Source organism: Sceloporus occidentalis, unplaced genomic scaffold, assembly GCF_023333645.1.
Source record: "Sceloporus occidentalis isolate IW3139 unplaced genomic scaffold, rSceOcc1.0.p SCAF_5, whole genome shotgun sequence".
Taxonomy (NCBI): domain Eukaryota; kingdom Metazoa; phylum Chordata; class Lepidosauria; order Squamata; family Phrynosomatidae; genus Sceloporus; species Sceloporus occidentalis.
In genome coordinates, this window is record NW_028316985.1 from 172,386,124 (window position 1) to 172,400,105 (window position 13,982).

General features: G+C 41.1%; 1 protein-coding gene across 1 annotated transcript in view; it reads right to left on the minus strand.

Moving 5' to 3' along the window:
* MMRN1 (multimerin 1) overlaps positions 1 to 6,441 on the minus strand; it is an 89,106-nt gene extending 82,665 nt beyond the window's left edge. Inside the window, exon 1 of the mRNA XM_089526124.1 lies at positions 5,863 to 6,441. Coding sequence (XP_089382250.1) covers positions 5,863 to 6,383 — 521 coding nt within the window. The 5' untranslated portion in view covers positions 6,384 to 6,441. The remainder of the gene's footprint in view (positions 1 to 5,862) is intronic.
* Between the last annotated feature and the right edge of the window lie 7,541 nt (positions 6,442 to 13,982).

Genomic DNA, 13,982 nt, shown 5'->3' on the forward strand with positions numbered 1-13,982 from the left:
AAGGGTGCTCAACAATGGCTCCTTTTCATCCTGGAGAGAAGTGACCAGTGGGGTCCCACAGGGCTCTGTCCTGGGCCCAGTGCTATTTAACATCTTTATCAATGACCTGGATGACAGAATTGGGAGCATACTTATCAAATTTGCAGATGACACCAAATTAGGAGGAATAGCTAATACCCCAGAGGACAGGATCAAGATTCAAAATGACCTGAATAGACTAGAAAGCTGGGCCAAAGCTAACAAAATGAAATTCAACACAGAGAAATGTAAGGTATTGCACTTAGGGCGGAAAAATAAAATGCACAGATATAGGATGGGTGACACCTGGCTGAATGAAACTACGTGTGAAAGGGATCTAGGAGTCCAAGTAGACCACAAGTTGAACATGAGTGAACAGTGTGATGCGGCAGCTAAAAAGGCCAATGCTATTTTAGGCTGCATCAATAGAAGTATAGTGTCTAGATCAAGAGAAGTAATAGTGCCACTGTATTCTGCTCTGGTCAGGCCCCACCTGGAATATTGTGTCCAGTTCTGGGCACCACAATTCAGAAAGGACATTGAGAAACTGGAGCGTGTCCAAAGGAGGGCGACAAAAATGGTGAAGGGTCTAGAAACCATGCCCTATGAGGAACGACTTAGGGAGCTGGGGATGTTTAGCCTGGAGAAAAGAAGGTTAAGAGGTGATATGATAGCCCTGTTTAAATATTTGAAAGGATGTCATATTGAAGAGGGAGCAAGCTTGTTCTCTGCTGCTCCAGAGAACAGGACCCGGAACAATGGATGCAAGCTACAGGAAAAGAGATTCCACCTGAACATTAGGAGGAACTTCCTGACAGTAAGGGCTGTTCGACAGTGGAATGCACTCCCTCGGAGGGTGATAGAGTCTCCTTCCTTGGAGGTCTTTAAACAGAGGCTGGATGGCCATCTGTCAGGGATGCTTTGAATTGGATTTCCTGCATGGCAGGGGGTTGGACTGGATGGCCCTAGTGGTCTCTTCCAACTCTATGATTCTATGATTCTATGATTCTATATGCCACACTCAGTGAAGTGAGCTATCAGAATCTATTGTGGGGTATGAAAATGGCTATTTCAACTCCCAACAGGTGGCAAACTAAGAAACTACTTTGGAAAATGTAAAGAAGCATTTTGCTGAATTTTCTGTTTCCCTGACTGCCTTTATCCTGGAACTTTCTTGCATACTAATTTCTTGGAGTGTTCATTACATTTCCATTTGGGAGGGTGTTCTTTGGGCAAATGGTATGAGACATGGCAGGCGAGTCTTGTATGAAGTGCAGCTAAGAGGCTTCATGCTGCATCCCTAGACTGAATGGCTTGAAGCAACAGCCTCGCTTGTATTAGATCAGGTTAATTTGTGCAAATGGAAGTACATAACACAGCACATAGAAATGTTTAGAAGGCTCACAACCTGCACTATTAAGTGAGACAAACTGAACAAGTGTAGAGAACTGTCAATAACAACAAAATAACTGATGCATATTTATGACCAATACCTCAGAAAGAAGTCTTCCACATCATCATAAAGAACATGGCAAAAATATAGACTTTTTACAAAGACTCAAATGAGAGAGACATAATTCCCCCATCCTAAGTGATTATAATCTCATAACAGCTTCACCTGAGCACTCAAAGGAGACCAGAATGAGAAATGAGATTCTTGGGTGCTGTTTCCCACAATGTTGAACAAGCGCATAATGCTCTGATGAAACCCAGTAATCTTCCTGGCACAAGGGAGATTTGGAAACCTGTACTTAGATTTGGTTGTCACAGGAAGAGTGTCAAAAGCTACTGTGTATGTTTTCAGCAATTAACATTTTTATTTAAAGCTCATTCTTAGCAGCTGCAGGTTATATAACAGTTCCTTTTTTCTGTTCACTGAATGGCATAGGGTGGTACCTAGAGAGTGGAGGATTCATGTTATATTATTGAGACTAATTCTCAGAGAATTGCTTTGAGGGTTCCTATGTGGGCTCTTCTTGACAGCTTAATTTTTTGTTCTTATTGTGGAGGGGCAGTGATATTTTGAAGTACACTCAAATAGTCAACACCATTGCCTCTATAAAATGATTAAGTGCCTGGATCAGCTTCCCTATGAGAAAAAAAGGCTAAAACATTTGGGGCTGTTCAGCTTTGAAAAAAAAGATACATAAGGAGAGGCATTATTAGAATGTTTAAAGCAGGGTGTGGTATGGAAAAAGAACCCACAGTCATCCACTGAAGCTGAATGGTGGGAGATTCAGGAGAGACAAGAGGAAGGATGTCTTCACACAAAACAACATTACACTGAGATTTGCTACCACAAGATAGAGTGATGGTCACCATCTCTGTATTTCAGTTTCAAGTGAACACAAGACAGAAGGTGCACTTGCACTCATTTCCTGCTGGTGATGTCCCCATAAGCCATTTGTTGACTAGATATCAACAGAATGCTGGACTAAGTATGCCATTGGTGTGATACTGCATGCCTGTTCTTATGTGCTTCCTTCCTGCTTGCTCCTGTAGGAGCTAAGCTGAAGGTCTTCTGGCAGTGGCTGGGCAGAGATATGTAAGGGATGCTGTAATGTCTAGGCAAATAGCATCACTAGAACTGAACCAGAGGTGCATATTGTTGTAATCCCGCCTCGATCTGCAGGAAGAGGCAGGAAATATAAATAAAAAATATTATTATTATTACTATTATTATTATTATTATTCAGGAGGAAATGCAGGACATTTGAAGAGGAGGAATATGTTGTTGGTTTTGATGCCACCAGACAGGGCTATGTTGGAGCAGGGTGGGAACAGTGATTACATCAAGGGGAGAGACCAGGAGATTGATCTGCCTCAAAGCCAGTAGCGCCTGCTCATGCTCTGTATTTCCATCAAGTTCAAAGTTCAGATTTGATGGACTAGAAGACAGCCCACATGCCAATGGTGGCCCAAGACTTCCCATTGGCTTAGGGGAAACAACTCCATTCATGAACCTTAAGACTAAAGAGCTGTTCAGACTGGCAGTTTGGGCTGGCGTGGGGGCAGACTCGGGGCATAGCATCTCCATGATGCATGCCCTGGCTCTGCCCCCAAGGCGGTGTGATATTGCACGCCACACCACACAGCACGTGGCATCATGGCACTCCTCCAGCACTACATACAGACTATGCACAGCCAAAGGAGCACTGCCAAGCCATGGCAATGTGGCTGTTGCACCCTTTGCTTTTTACAGCTCCCTTTTGCACCCTACAAAGGCCAGATCAGGACCATGGTGTGTGGTTGCCACAGCTCCAACCTGGCTGAAATAGGGGCAGCTGCATGCCGCCCCTTTGTGTCTGTGTGTACAGCCCCTAAATTTTCTGCTACAAAAAACATGCTATTGCTATCTTGTCCCCATCCCAGTACCTCCTTTTTCTCACACTTCTTCATAAACTGACCAAGCCCAATTATCTGTCTCTGGAGGATCTGCTGAATACTTCATGTTTCTGTGATTCACCTATTCCACAGCCATGATTTTTCTCAAATGAAGGCTAAGAAAATGCAATATCTCTGTCTGTACAATGGCAGTCTGCACCTCCCTCTCAATTTTCTGGCATTTCAAATGTATTGCTTCATCTATTTTTTAGTCTAAATATACAAAATAGACAACTTCAGAAGGAACTATATTGCAAATAGTTTGTTTATGCTGCTTCCTGGAACATTTTAATACATTTTAATACCACTGGATTTATCTCTAGTCTTTAAAAAAAATATCCTCTAAAGCTCACGCTAGTTCATAGTGTTAAATTTATCTCTGCAATATAACATTAGCCAATTGCTGTTATTTCAGTATGAAAAAAGCTCCAGAGAGAAACATTGAGAATTTCAGTGCTTTTCTAATTTGTACAATTTGTCCCTGCAAACACCATCTGAACAAAGAGCCTAATTCTGCCTCAGTCATTATTCATATTATTCAGGGAAATACATTCAAAAATTAAGAATAAAAATCTGGGTTATTTGAATGGGTTGTGTGCATTTTAGGGAGGTCAGATGAGTGTTATGCAGTACAATCCAATAAATGTTTACTGTGAAGGACATTCCATTGTATTTAATAAGGCGTATTCCCTGGTAAATTGTACATAGGATTGCAGCCCTGGCCAAAGAAAAGTTAAATAACTCAGGCTTGCATTACCATCAGCCAATATGGAGCACTGATTAGAGGAAGGGGTGAGTAGAGTGCACCCACTCAAAAGTCAAAAAGACATTGGGAGCATTGACAACTAGTGACTCCTGTGTTAGTGGGATGGTGAAGCCACTCCAGGAGTTAATATGAGTGCTAACAGCCTTCACCAAAGAGCTAGATTTGAGGTGAATCTGCACTGCAAAAATAATCCAGGTTGATACCACTTTAACTGACATGGCTCAATACTATGGAATTCTGAGATTTTCATAGGTTCTCTAGATTTGTGGTTTTGGGAAGTATTTAGTTTTGGGAGTTTGGGAAGCTATCTTTCAGAGAACTCTGGTGCCACAACAACTTATAAATCCCAGAATCAAGCTACCTAAATACTCTCAGGTTCTGTCCTTTAGTCTCCTCCACCCCACGTGGAATTCTGCAAGCCAGCAGAGAAGATGGTCAATGCAGAAGACATGACAGAGGAACAGAAGAAACAAGTGGAACCAGGGCTATCTTGTCTCTGATGTCATTCAGAGATTTTCAACTCTAATTTGAAGTGCTCTTATTTACACTGTTATCGGGGGGGGGGGGGGGGGGAGGGGAATCTTAGGTTCTCTGTCTCCAGGGAAGTAAGTAATTCCTAATATTCCTGCATTCTCATGATGAATATTCGGTCTTCCTCTGTTGATTACAGGATGTCAATAATCTATGAATATGTGGAAATATGTCACATCCCACTGTTGACAATGGAAATGTCCTGGACAATCATGCTTTAATTCTGAGTCTAGGTTTTCAAATAGTGGCTTGTTCTAAGAACACTGCATTACTGTGTTCCCTCTGTTTATTGCCAGTGGAACAAAACAAGCAAACAAAAAACCTTTGTGAAACTTGACAATGATGTCAACAGTGATGTTTTGCACATATCATGCAATTGCTGTGCACTTCTTCCCTTGTAGAATCTGTCTAAAATCCAATGGGATTTCTGCAATCTTTTTGCAAGATTATAGCTGCTGTTTCTATCATAGTATCCCAGCTATTCAGTTCACTCATCCCTCTTCAGCAGTAACCTTATAGGACATTCCCCACTAAAAGACCATTTCTCCCATGAAGTTTCTCCTTATTTAAAATCAAAAGTAGTTTTAAAGTAATATTATTGTCATTTATCTTGGTTTTAATCCCCAGAGAGAGACATGTGTGATTCTAATAAATTCACTGTTCTATGAAGTGTAGAACAGTGACCTTACTAGTTGCAAAGTTTATAAAAGTTGCTTTTTTACAACTGCCATAACTCAGGATTCTGGATGTTGTAATCCATGGTGTATATCTAATTGCTAGTCCCAACTAGAGAAGAATAAATGGGATTAAACAAATGTTGGTTTACCTTGCAACAAGAGATTCGATAACTCATCTCAGGCTGAATCCACACTGCCGAAATAATCCAGGTTGACACCACTTTAACTGCCATGGTTCAATGCTATAGAATTCTGGGATCTATAGTGTAGTCTTCTCTGTGAGAGAATAGTTTGCCTTCTCTGTCAGAGGGTCCTGGTTCCACAACAAACTGCAAATCCCAGAATTCCATAGTACTGAGCCATGGCAGTGGTGTCAACCTGGATTATTTCTGCAGTGCAGCCTGCGTTAACTTTTCTAAGCTTTGCCTAGCAATGGTAAGCAACAACAACAACAACAACAACAACAACAACAATATATTTGCTTACTTCCCCCTGGTGGTTTCAAAGCTAGGCTTTTTTGAGTCCATATTTTGCTTGCTGCTGCTGCTGCTGTACCCTGATTGCCTAGAAGATCTGCTCACAGTTGCTCCTTTGGAAACTTCCCTTTGAAGAGGACCCTTTCTAGGACTGATTTGCACTGGGATTTTTGTGCTATTAGATAAGGCTGATGCTTTTACATTTGAAGAATCACTGTTAATGCTGTTGCCGCTATTAGGATTTGTAAGATTTAAAGATTTCTTCTGCTGTATTGCCGCTGGAGTCTGTAATCCTTGAATCTCTTCCATGACTAAAGGAGAGCTGTGTTTTTCATCCACCTCCTGGGTTGTATTTTGTAAAACAGTTGGTTTCTCTGTGGCAGCAGGTAAAGTTGTTGTCAAAATCAAACCATGGTGACTTGTTTCCATTCCACTGTCCACAGGTGTGCTTAGGGCCACACCACCTGAATCGGCTTCTGCGCTGCTCCATTTTAAGCACATTAAAATGAGGATCAAGAGTACATCCTTCATTCTCTTGGCTTGTTCGGACTTCACAGAGTCTCTCAGAAAGTATTTGTAGGAGGCTCCTTCTGCCTCTTCCCCTTCAAGCTGGTGCTTTCACAATGACCCTACTGAGAATGGCCCATCTGGGGACTTTTATTTGTGGTGGAGAGAGGAAACAGGTTTTTAGCATTTGAAACTGGAGCAAGGAAGCTCCATTTCCTGTTTCTGTGGATTCCTCTGCAACCTGTGACCTCTCCAAACGATGAAGCGAGCAATCCTTAGGGGAAGGCTAAAAAGATTGTCTTTGTGAAGCTACAGGATGAGGAATAATGGCACAATATGAACATGGAAACATGCTGTCAGTAATAAAAAAAATTGAAAGGGGATGGGTAGGGCATAATAATTGCTGAGTAACTTCCCTTTCACAATGTTTAGCAACAGAACATGAGAAACCTATCAACTGTGCCATTTGAAACTAAACAATGTCATAAAATTTAAATGCCTGTGCCCTATGTGTCTGAGCAATATATGTAATGTATGTGTTATTTTTGTTGTTTTATATCTCTTATCATTACCACACAGTGATCCAGCTGCAGCTCTGTTCACATGTCATTACACCTTTGGTTCTCTTTTTCTTCTGCCACTGGAAATCTCTGTCTGTATTTCTGTCATCTTTTGGTTTGATCCTATCCATATTGGTATATTGTTTTCTCTGTGTTATATGAAACAGCTGTATTACCAGGCCTTTGACAATATGGGTCACGTTTGCATTTCACAACAAGCCATGGTTTGGTTTGCTGAAATCTGACAAGATATTGGCAATGCCAGCTCTGGTAACAAGCCACGCTTTGTTAACTGGCCACAAACTGTGACTTCAATGTATGGCTTATTGTTGGCTCATGAACTCTAGCTTATCTAAACCATGGCTTGTAATGATGTGTGAATCCACAAGGTCAGCTTGTCACTAGTTTTTTCCTCCCAGCTGCCCAACCTGAAACAGGAGATGACAAAGGGGTCAGAAAAGAACCAGACCAGAAGTAGAAAAGGCAAAACAATTTGCCCTGCAATTTATGGTTTAAAACACAAACATGTTTGGGGGTTTTATGTGTGTGATGTGTGAACATTCACAATGTATGAAATTGAAACTGGACTACCATGGTTAGATTTTCAAGAGCATTCCTTTCAAAATATTTCAGACTATTATGAATGTTCTAAATAAGTGTGTCCAAAGGATCCATGTTTAGCACATACTCTAAACAAACACAAAACACAGGAGGAAGGTCACCACTGCCTCCACCACCACCCCTGCATCTTGCCATATACCTTGAATCTCTCAACTGACCTGGGGCATGAGAAATGTGAGACAATGGAAACAGAAGCAGCCACAAGGGCTCCAATTCCTCATCTCAGTGACACCTCAAGCCTGTACATAACACAGCAAATGTCTAAAAAAACTACAGTTCCCAGAATCCCCCAACATTGACCCAGGGCAGTTAAAGCACTTGTTCCTTGTTCTGGGACAGTTGAAGCTATTTCCTGTCTTAGAAGGACATATTGACACCCCTTTCCCAGTCCACACATAGAAGCTGACCAGACTGGCCATTGGATCTTATGTCAACTATGGTAGACCCACTCAGTTTCATATGTTGAAGTACCATTCAGTTCTTGGTATGAATTATATTGATTAGTTCCAAATGGAGTAGGCACATTGAATCAATTACAGGTAAGTAAATCTAATTGATTTGATGGGTCTACTTTAGTCTGGACTTGTCAATGAGATTTAGGAAACTGATTTAATATGCGTTCTCTAGTTTTAATGAATGAAATAACTTTATGTATGTCCTGCCTTTTTTCCTTCAAGGGAATCAAAGTGGCTTACTGCAAGGTTAAAACAAGATAAAGCTAAAAGTCTGATGACACAAAGGTAAAACATAAAGGTCCAAAACAAACTGCAGAAATAATCCAGTTTGAGAGTGCTTTAACTATCCTGGCTCAGTGCTAGGGTATCCTGGGAACTGTAATTTATTGTGGCTCCATAGCTCTCTGACAGAAAAGGCTTTAAATGTCTCAAAAAACTACAGTTCCCAGAATTCTCCAGCATTGATCCAGGGAAGTTAAAGCAGTCTCAAACTGGATTATTTCTGCAGTGTGTTTTGGATCAGTGTTAAACCAACTGTCATATTAAAACACCATTATAAATGAAGTATAAAATCATTTAACAAGCATAAGAATAAAGATTATGTCCCAATAGTTATGATTAGTCCTAACAGTTAGAACTAGCAACTAGATTTAGACTCTGGTGTGTGCACATCATGGGAATAGGCACTATGTGGATTTTCCTCTTTGTGCCCCACATTCCCTGCAGATGGATATGATTTGAGGTGTGAAAATATCTGATGCTAACATACATTTTCAGACTGGGGAAAAAACTGGAGTAAAAGGCATACTCCCAGCAAAGTTGTGCATTCATGTTGAAGATTTTCAGACACATTGCACCTATCCAGGATTTCCTCCGTGAAGATCCAGGAATACTCCAACAACAAACCATTCATGGGTAAGTCCCAGAAATGATTTGTTGCTGGAGCATTTCTGGTTCTTCCTGGGATAAGTCCTCAATAAGAGCAACATCATCTGAACATCTTGAGTGTGATCACGCAATTATCCTGGAAGTATGCCTTTTTCTTCCTTGCTTTTCCTCTGTCTGATAATCTCCATAGATATTTCTGTGAACAAAGTAGGGTGTCTGTGTGTGTGCCTGCATGCAGACTGCCAAAGATTGTAGCAATTGACTAAATGTAACTGAAAGGCAGGCATCTCCAGTGAGCCAGCCTGGGCAGCTGCTAAAGTGGCCTCCTGATTTATCTTCTGTTAGTGGAAAGGTTTCTCACACAGCCTCTGCAGCTGACAGCATCTCATTAGTGACACTCCTTGGGACCAGAAAAAGTGCTGCAGAAGATACAAACAAGTCAGATTAGCCAGCCAGAGAACTACTATGCTAAGTTACACCTGTAATCGTGGATAATGTGTGAAGCACAACTGGAAGAAAGCCAGTTCAGGACCAGCAACTGAGCCAGCACACCAGATCCCTCCTGTTTACATAGCCGTGTGTACTTTCAAAAGCCAAGTGTTCAAGTTTTCCAAGGCTGAACAACCCTTCCATAAAAGAGCAATTGCTATGTAGGTAATATAAAAGCAGGCCACTCCCTCCCTGTTCCCTAGCAATCTAGAAATGCAAGAGCACACTTTAGTTGAGGCAAAGCTTGAGACAGACATGCTGGTATTTAAGGGTGGTAGATCAACAGTCCTGGTCAGAATCAATTACCCTTCATTTCTCATCACATTTCAACTAGTCAAAAAAGCAATCATGGACCTCAATTTAATTAAAGGCAGTACAGTGGAAACTGCTGCTGGGTTGCAGAAGAGAAGGAGAGGAAATAAGACAGGCTTAGCTTTCCTCCTTTTTGGAGATGCCAAGGATTTGGGTGCAAATTTGGGCTGGCGGAGACAACTAAAAGTTATAATTGGTGGTACAGGAGATATGTCAGGACCCCACAGACAGCAGGGTCATGAAAAGTATAGCTAGGAAATTTGACACTTTGGTGTCATGCTGTCATTTTTAAGCCCCTGCACAGAAGTAAGTATACTCTTGATCTTACTACATACATATATCCTATGCACATAATAACATACAGACAGACAGCATAGTGTGATGGTTTCAGGGTTGGAATAGGACTCAAGACCATGTTTTGAATCCATTCTTAGCCACTAGGTGACCTTGGGCAAGTCACAGTTTGTTCACCTCAGAGGAAGGCAATGGCACCCCTATACACACCTAAACAAATATTGTGAAGGTGAACTCTGTGAGAAGTTCATCTTGAAGTCACCATAAGATGTAAATTACTTGAAGGCACACAACAGCAACAACAACAACAACAACAACATGGTGTAATGTAGGTCATTGATTTGTAACTAACTACCGCATTGTCATAATTTCTGTCTGGGAGATGTCCTCTGACCCTTTTGTATTTGTTAGACTGGTTACTAAGAGATAATTCTTATGTTTCATTTCCTGACATGGAGACTAATAGTCATTTCCAGATTAATTGTCTATTACCTGACAACAGAAATGTCAAACTTCTGGAATGTTTTGGTATAGCTTTAAATATTGAAAAACCCATGCAGGAATGAGAAACTCAAAGGATACATATTAAATGTTGGATTAACGATTAGTGACTTTTTGTTAGGAAGGACTATGGGCCCTGGTAAATTCTGCTAGTCAAAACAAATTCCTGAGCACAGAATTCTCCAAATCTTAATGTACTGCTTTTGGATCCAACTCTGGTTCTTAGAAATCTAGTGAAAATAAAACCCTCAATCATAGAATCATAGAGTTGGAAGAGACTGCACGGGCCATCCAGTCCAACCCCCTGCCATGCAGGAAATCCAGATCAAAGCATCCCCAACAGATGGCCATCCAGCCTCCATTTGAAGACCTCCAAGTCTGAAGTCTTCCCATTACTGAATTCCTTATGTTAGTGTATCCTGGGTATTCTTATGGAAGACCTATGTGTCTGACTGTCTGTTATATCTATCTCCAGTGAGGTATTGGAGTGCCAGAAGACCAGGGTACAATTCCCTCTCGGCCATGGAAACTCACTTTGTGACCTTGAGCATGTCACACACTCTCAGCCCAAGATGAAGGCAATGCTAAATCTCTTCTGAAAAGTCCTTGTCAAGAAAACTCCATGATGGAGTCACTATAAGTTGGAATCAACTTGAAAGCACCCAATAACAACAAACTGATGAGGGCTGGGTTGTTGAATGCTGTGCAAGTCAGATTTTAAGATTTGTATAAAGGTTTTAGTCAATTTTAATTTTACATGTGGAATATTTATAGCTTTTTAAAAAAAATTAATTGTTTTTTAAACTTTGTATCTATATTTTAATGCTTTTGTATTGCTTTTAACTTGTACCTTTGTAAATTTGTTGATAGCCACATTGAGTTCCTATATAAGGAAAAAGGAGGGAAATAAATAAATTAATGATAACAACAACAATAACATGCCCAAGTCCATTGTAAAGATTCAGACTACAAACCATGAGATACAGTTAAATCTGGAAATAATGTAGCTAATGACAGAATAGTTTTTTGTGGGCTTTTCGGGCTATGTGGCCATGTTCTAGGAGAGTTTCTTCCTGATGTTTCGCCAGCATCTGTAGCTGGTGAAACGTCAGGAATAAGCTCTTCTAGAACATGGCCACATAGCCCAAAAAAACCACAAAAAACTATGGATGTCAGCCATGAAAGCCTTCAACTTCAAAATGACAGAATGTTGAAATGAAGAAGTTGTAAGAAACAGGATGAAAAGGTAAGAATGTAAAAGTGTGAAAAGTCATTCACACTGTAATAATGTGAAATTTTAGCCAAGACTTTGGTCGAGACATGCCACCACAGTGAGACATCAGCCAAGATCTGGTAGACAAGAAAGTCCAGGGGTCCTCTGGAGGATGACACTTCCTTCATAACACTCCTTGACTGCTGCCCACCCATCCTCAGTCACTAAATGGCTATGGAATGGGAGGGCACAGGGGGAAGGTGAGTTCTTCCTGCAGGGAGGTCACTGCATGAAGGAGACAGCAAAATACCTCCTCCTGCAATGACCGCAAAAGGACACACACAGGCATAATTCAAAATGACAACTCCATATGTTGCCAACAGGATGCCAGCCAGGCTGTCAAGATTTTTCTCCCATCTTCTCATAAAATGTGACCTCCAGTGTAAAACTGAAACACTGAGGTTGTGTGTGTGTGTAATGATTTCCTCACTGTTTGCAAAACACGTCTCCACAAAACCAATTTTTCCATTTATGAAGCTATGATCCTTCCACACTTCAAGTGTGTTCTCAGTGAAGACATCATCAATCCAATGCTACTGCTTTTGCTAGACCGTGCCATAAGGTAATGGTTCCCCCCCCCTTTTTTTTTTCCATTTTTGCATATTTTAAGGAAATGAAGCAGAATTGCCCTGATTGTCCAGCAAGGAAAATGTTGTGTGTGTGTTGACCCATTTACAGTACAAAAGTGAACTCTCTGAGGATTGTCTTCCATAAGATATTGTCTGCAAGAAACATCACAATGTGACAGAGCCAGCATGGTATAGTCCTTTCAGTCTTGGACTATGACTCTGGAGCTCAGGGTTCGAATGTCAACTCAGCTGTATAAGCTCACTGGGTGGGCAAGTCACACTCTCTCAGCCTTAGAATGGCAAACCATCTCCGAAGAGTCAGAAATGACTTGAAGACAAACAACAGCAACAAACAACAAGAAAAGTCACATAGGGGACAGAGAGACTGCAACCCAGTTCACAAGGATTTCCCATACATTAACCTGGGTGTAACAGACACATACAAGTGAAGTACGAAGTTGGATGTTGCAAGGCTGCCCACCCACCTGCATTCAGAGGCACACCTGAAAAAGATTACAGCCTCTGAGGCCCATTACTTTCAATAGGCTTAAGAATGCCTAATTATGGGCCGTTGTTATTTATTTATTCATTTGCTTGTTTTATTCATCTGTATCCTCCCTTTTCTCCACAATATTGTGACTCGAAGAAGTTTATAGAATATTAAAAGCTGAACAAATTAAAAGCATTGGTCTGAAGTCTACATGCAATACTTAGATACATAACTACCATAGTTGCATAGAGAAGTAGCATCTCTTGGTCCAGCTCCCATCCAACCTACTTTACCTCCAGTGTAGTTGCACGGAGAGAAGGGGATCTATTTGGCTGGAGACTGAGGCACAGGTAGATGACATTTCCATCACCAGCCACCACCCTCCAGCGAATGAGGCTGTTGACAAGGAAGTGCAAGTCCAGCTTCTGATCAGACTCAGTCAACAAGTATCTAGATCTAGATCTGCAATTAAACAATGTATAGAATTAAAACTGTATAAAATTAATTAAAAGACAGAGTATATAAAACAACAAAACAGGAAACCATTTAAATCTCCTTGCAGTCAGTTCATAACAGCATGGTAGGTAGAAAAGCAAGGAGCAAGCCATTCTAGCCTAGGTAGGGTGGAAGTTCCAAAGTCTGCAAGCAGCTACCACAAAGATCCTTGTCTTTGTACCCAGCAAACATGCCTAGCAAGGTGGTGGTACCAAGAGAATAGCTTCCTCTGAAGATGTTAAAGCTTGGGCAGGTTCATATACAGAGATGTGGCCCTTCAGATATCCTGACCCCCAACCTTGTAGAGCATTCTAAGTCACAGCCAGGTTTTTGAATTGTGCCTGGAAATGTACCAGCAGCCAGTAGAGCTGTTGCCACAAGGGCAGTGTATAATGCCTGTAGCAGCTTGAGTTAATCTGGCTGAAGCTCTTTGAGCCAACTGTGTTGGACTATGTCCAGTGTATCACAACCTTGATATACTGCAGATAACAGTGGTGTCACTAGGGTTGGCATTACTTATTGTGGTACCTCATAGTGTCACGCCTCTGTTAACCTCCTCCCATACCACACCACACAGAATCCTTCGTAATGTTTTTTGTACTAAGGTTACGCTTAAACCAGAATTCCCATATATCACTGAATGTAATGGCAATACTTGTGACATAAACAATTTGCA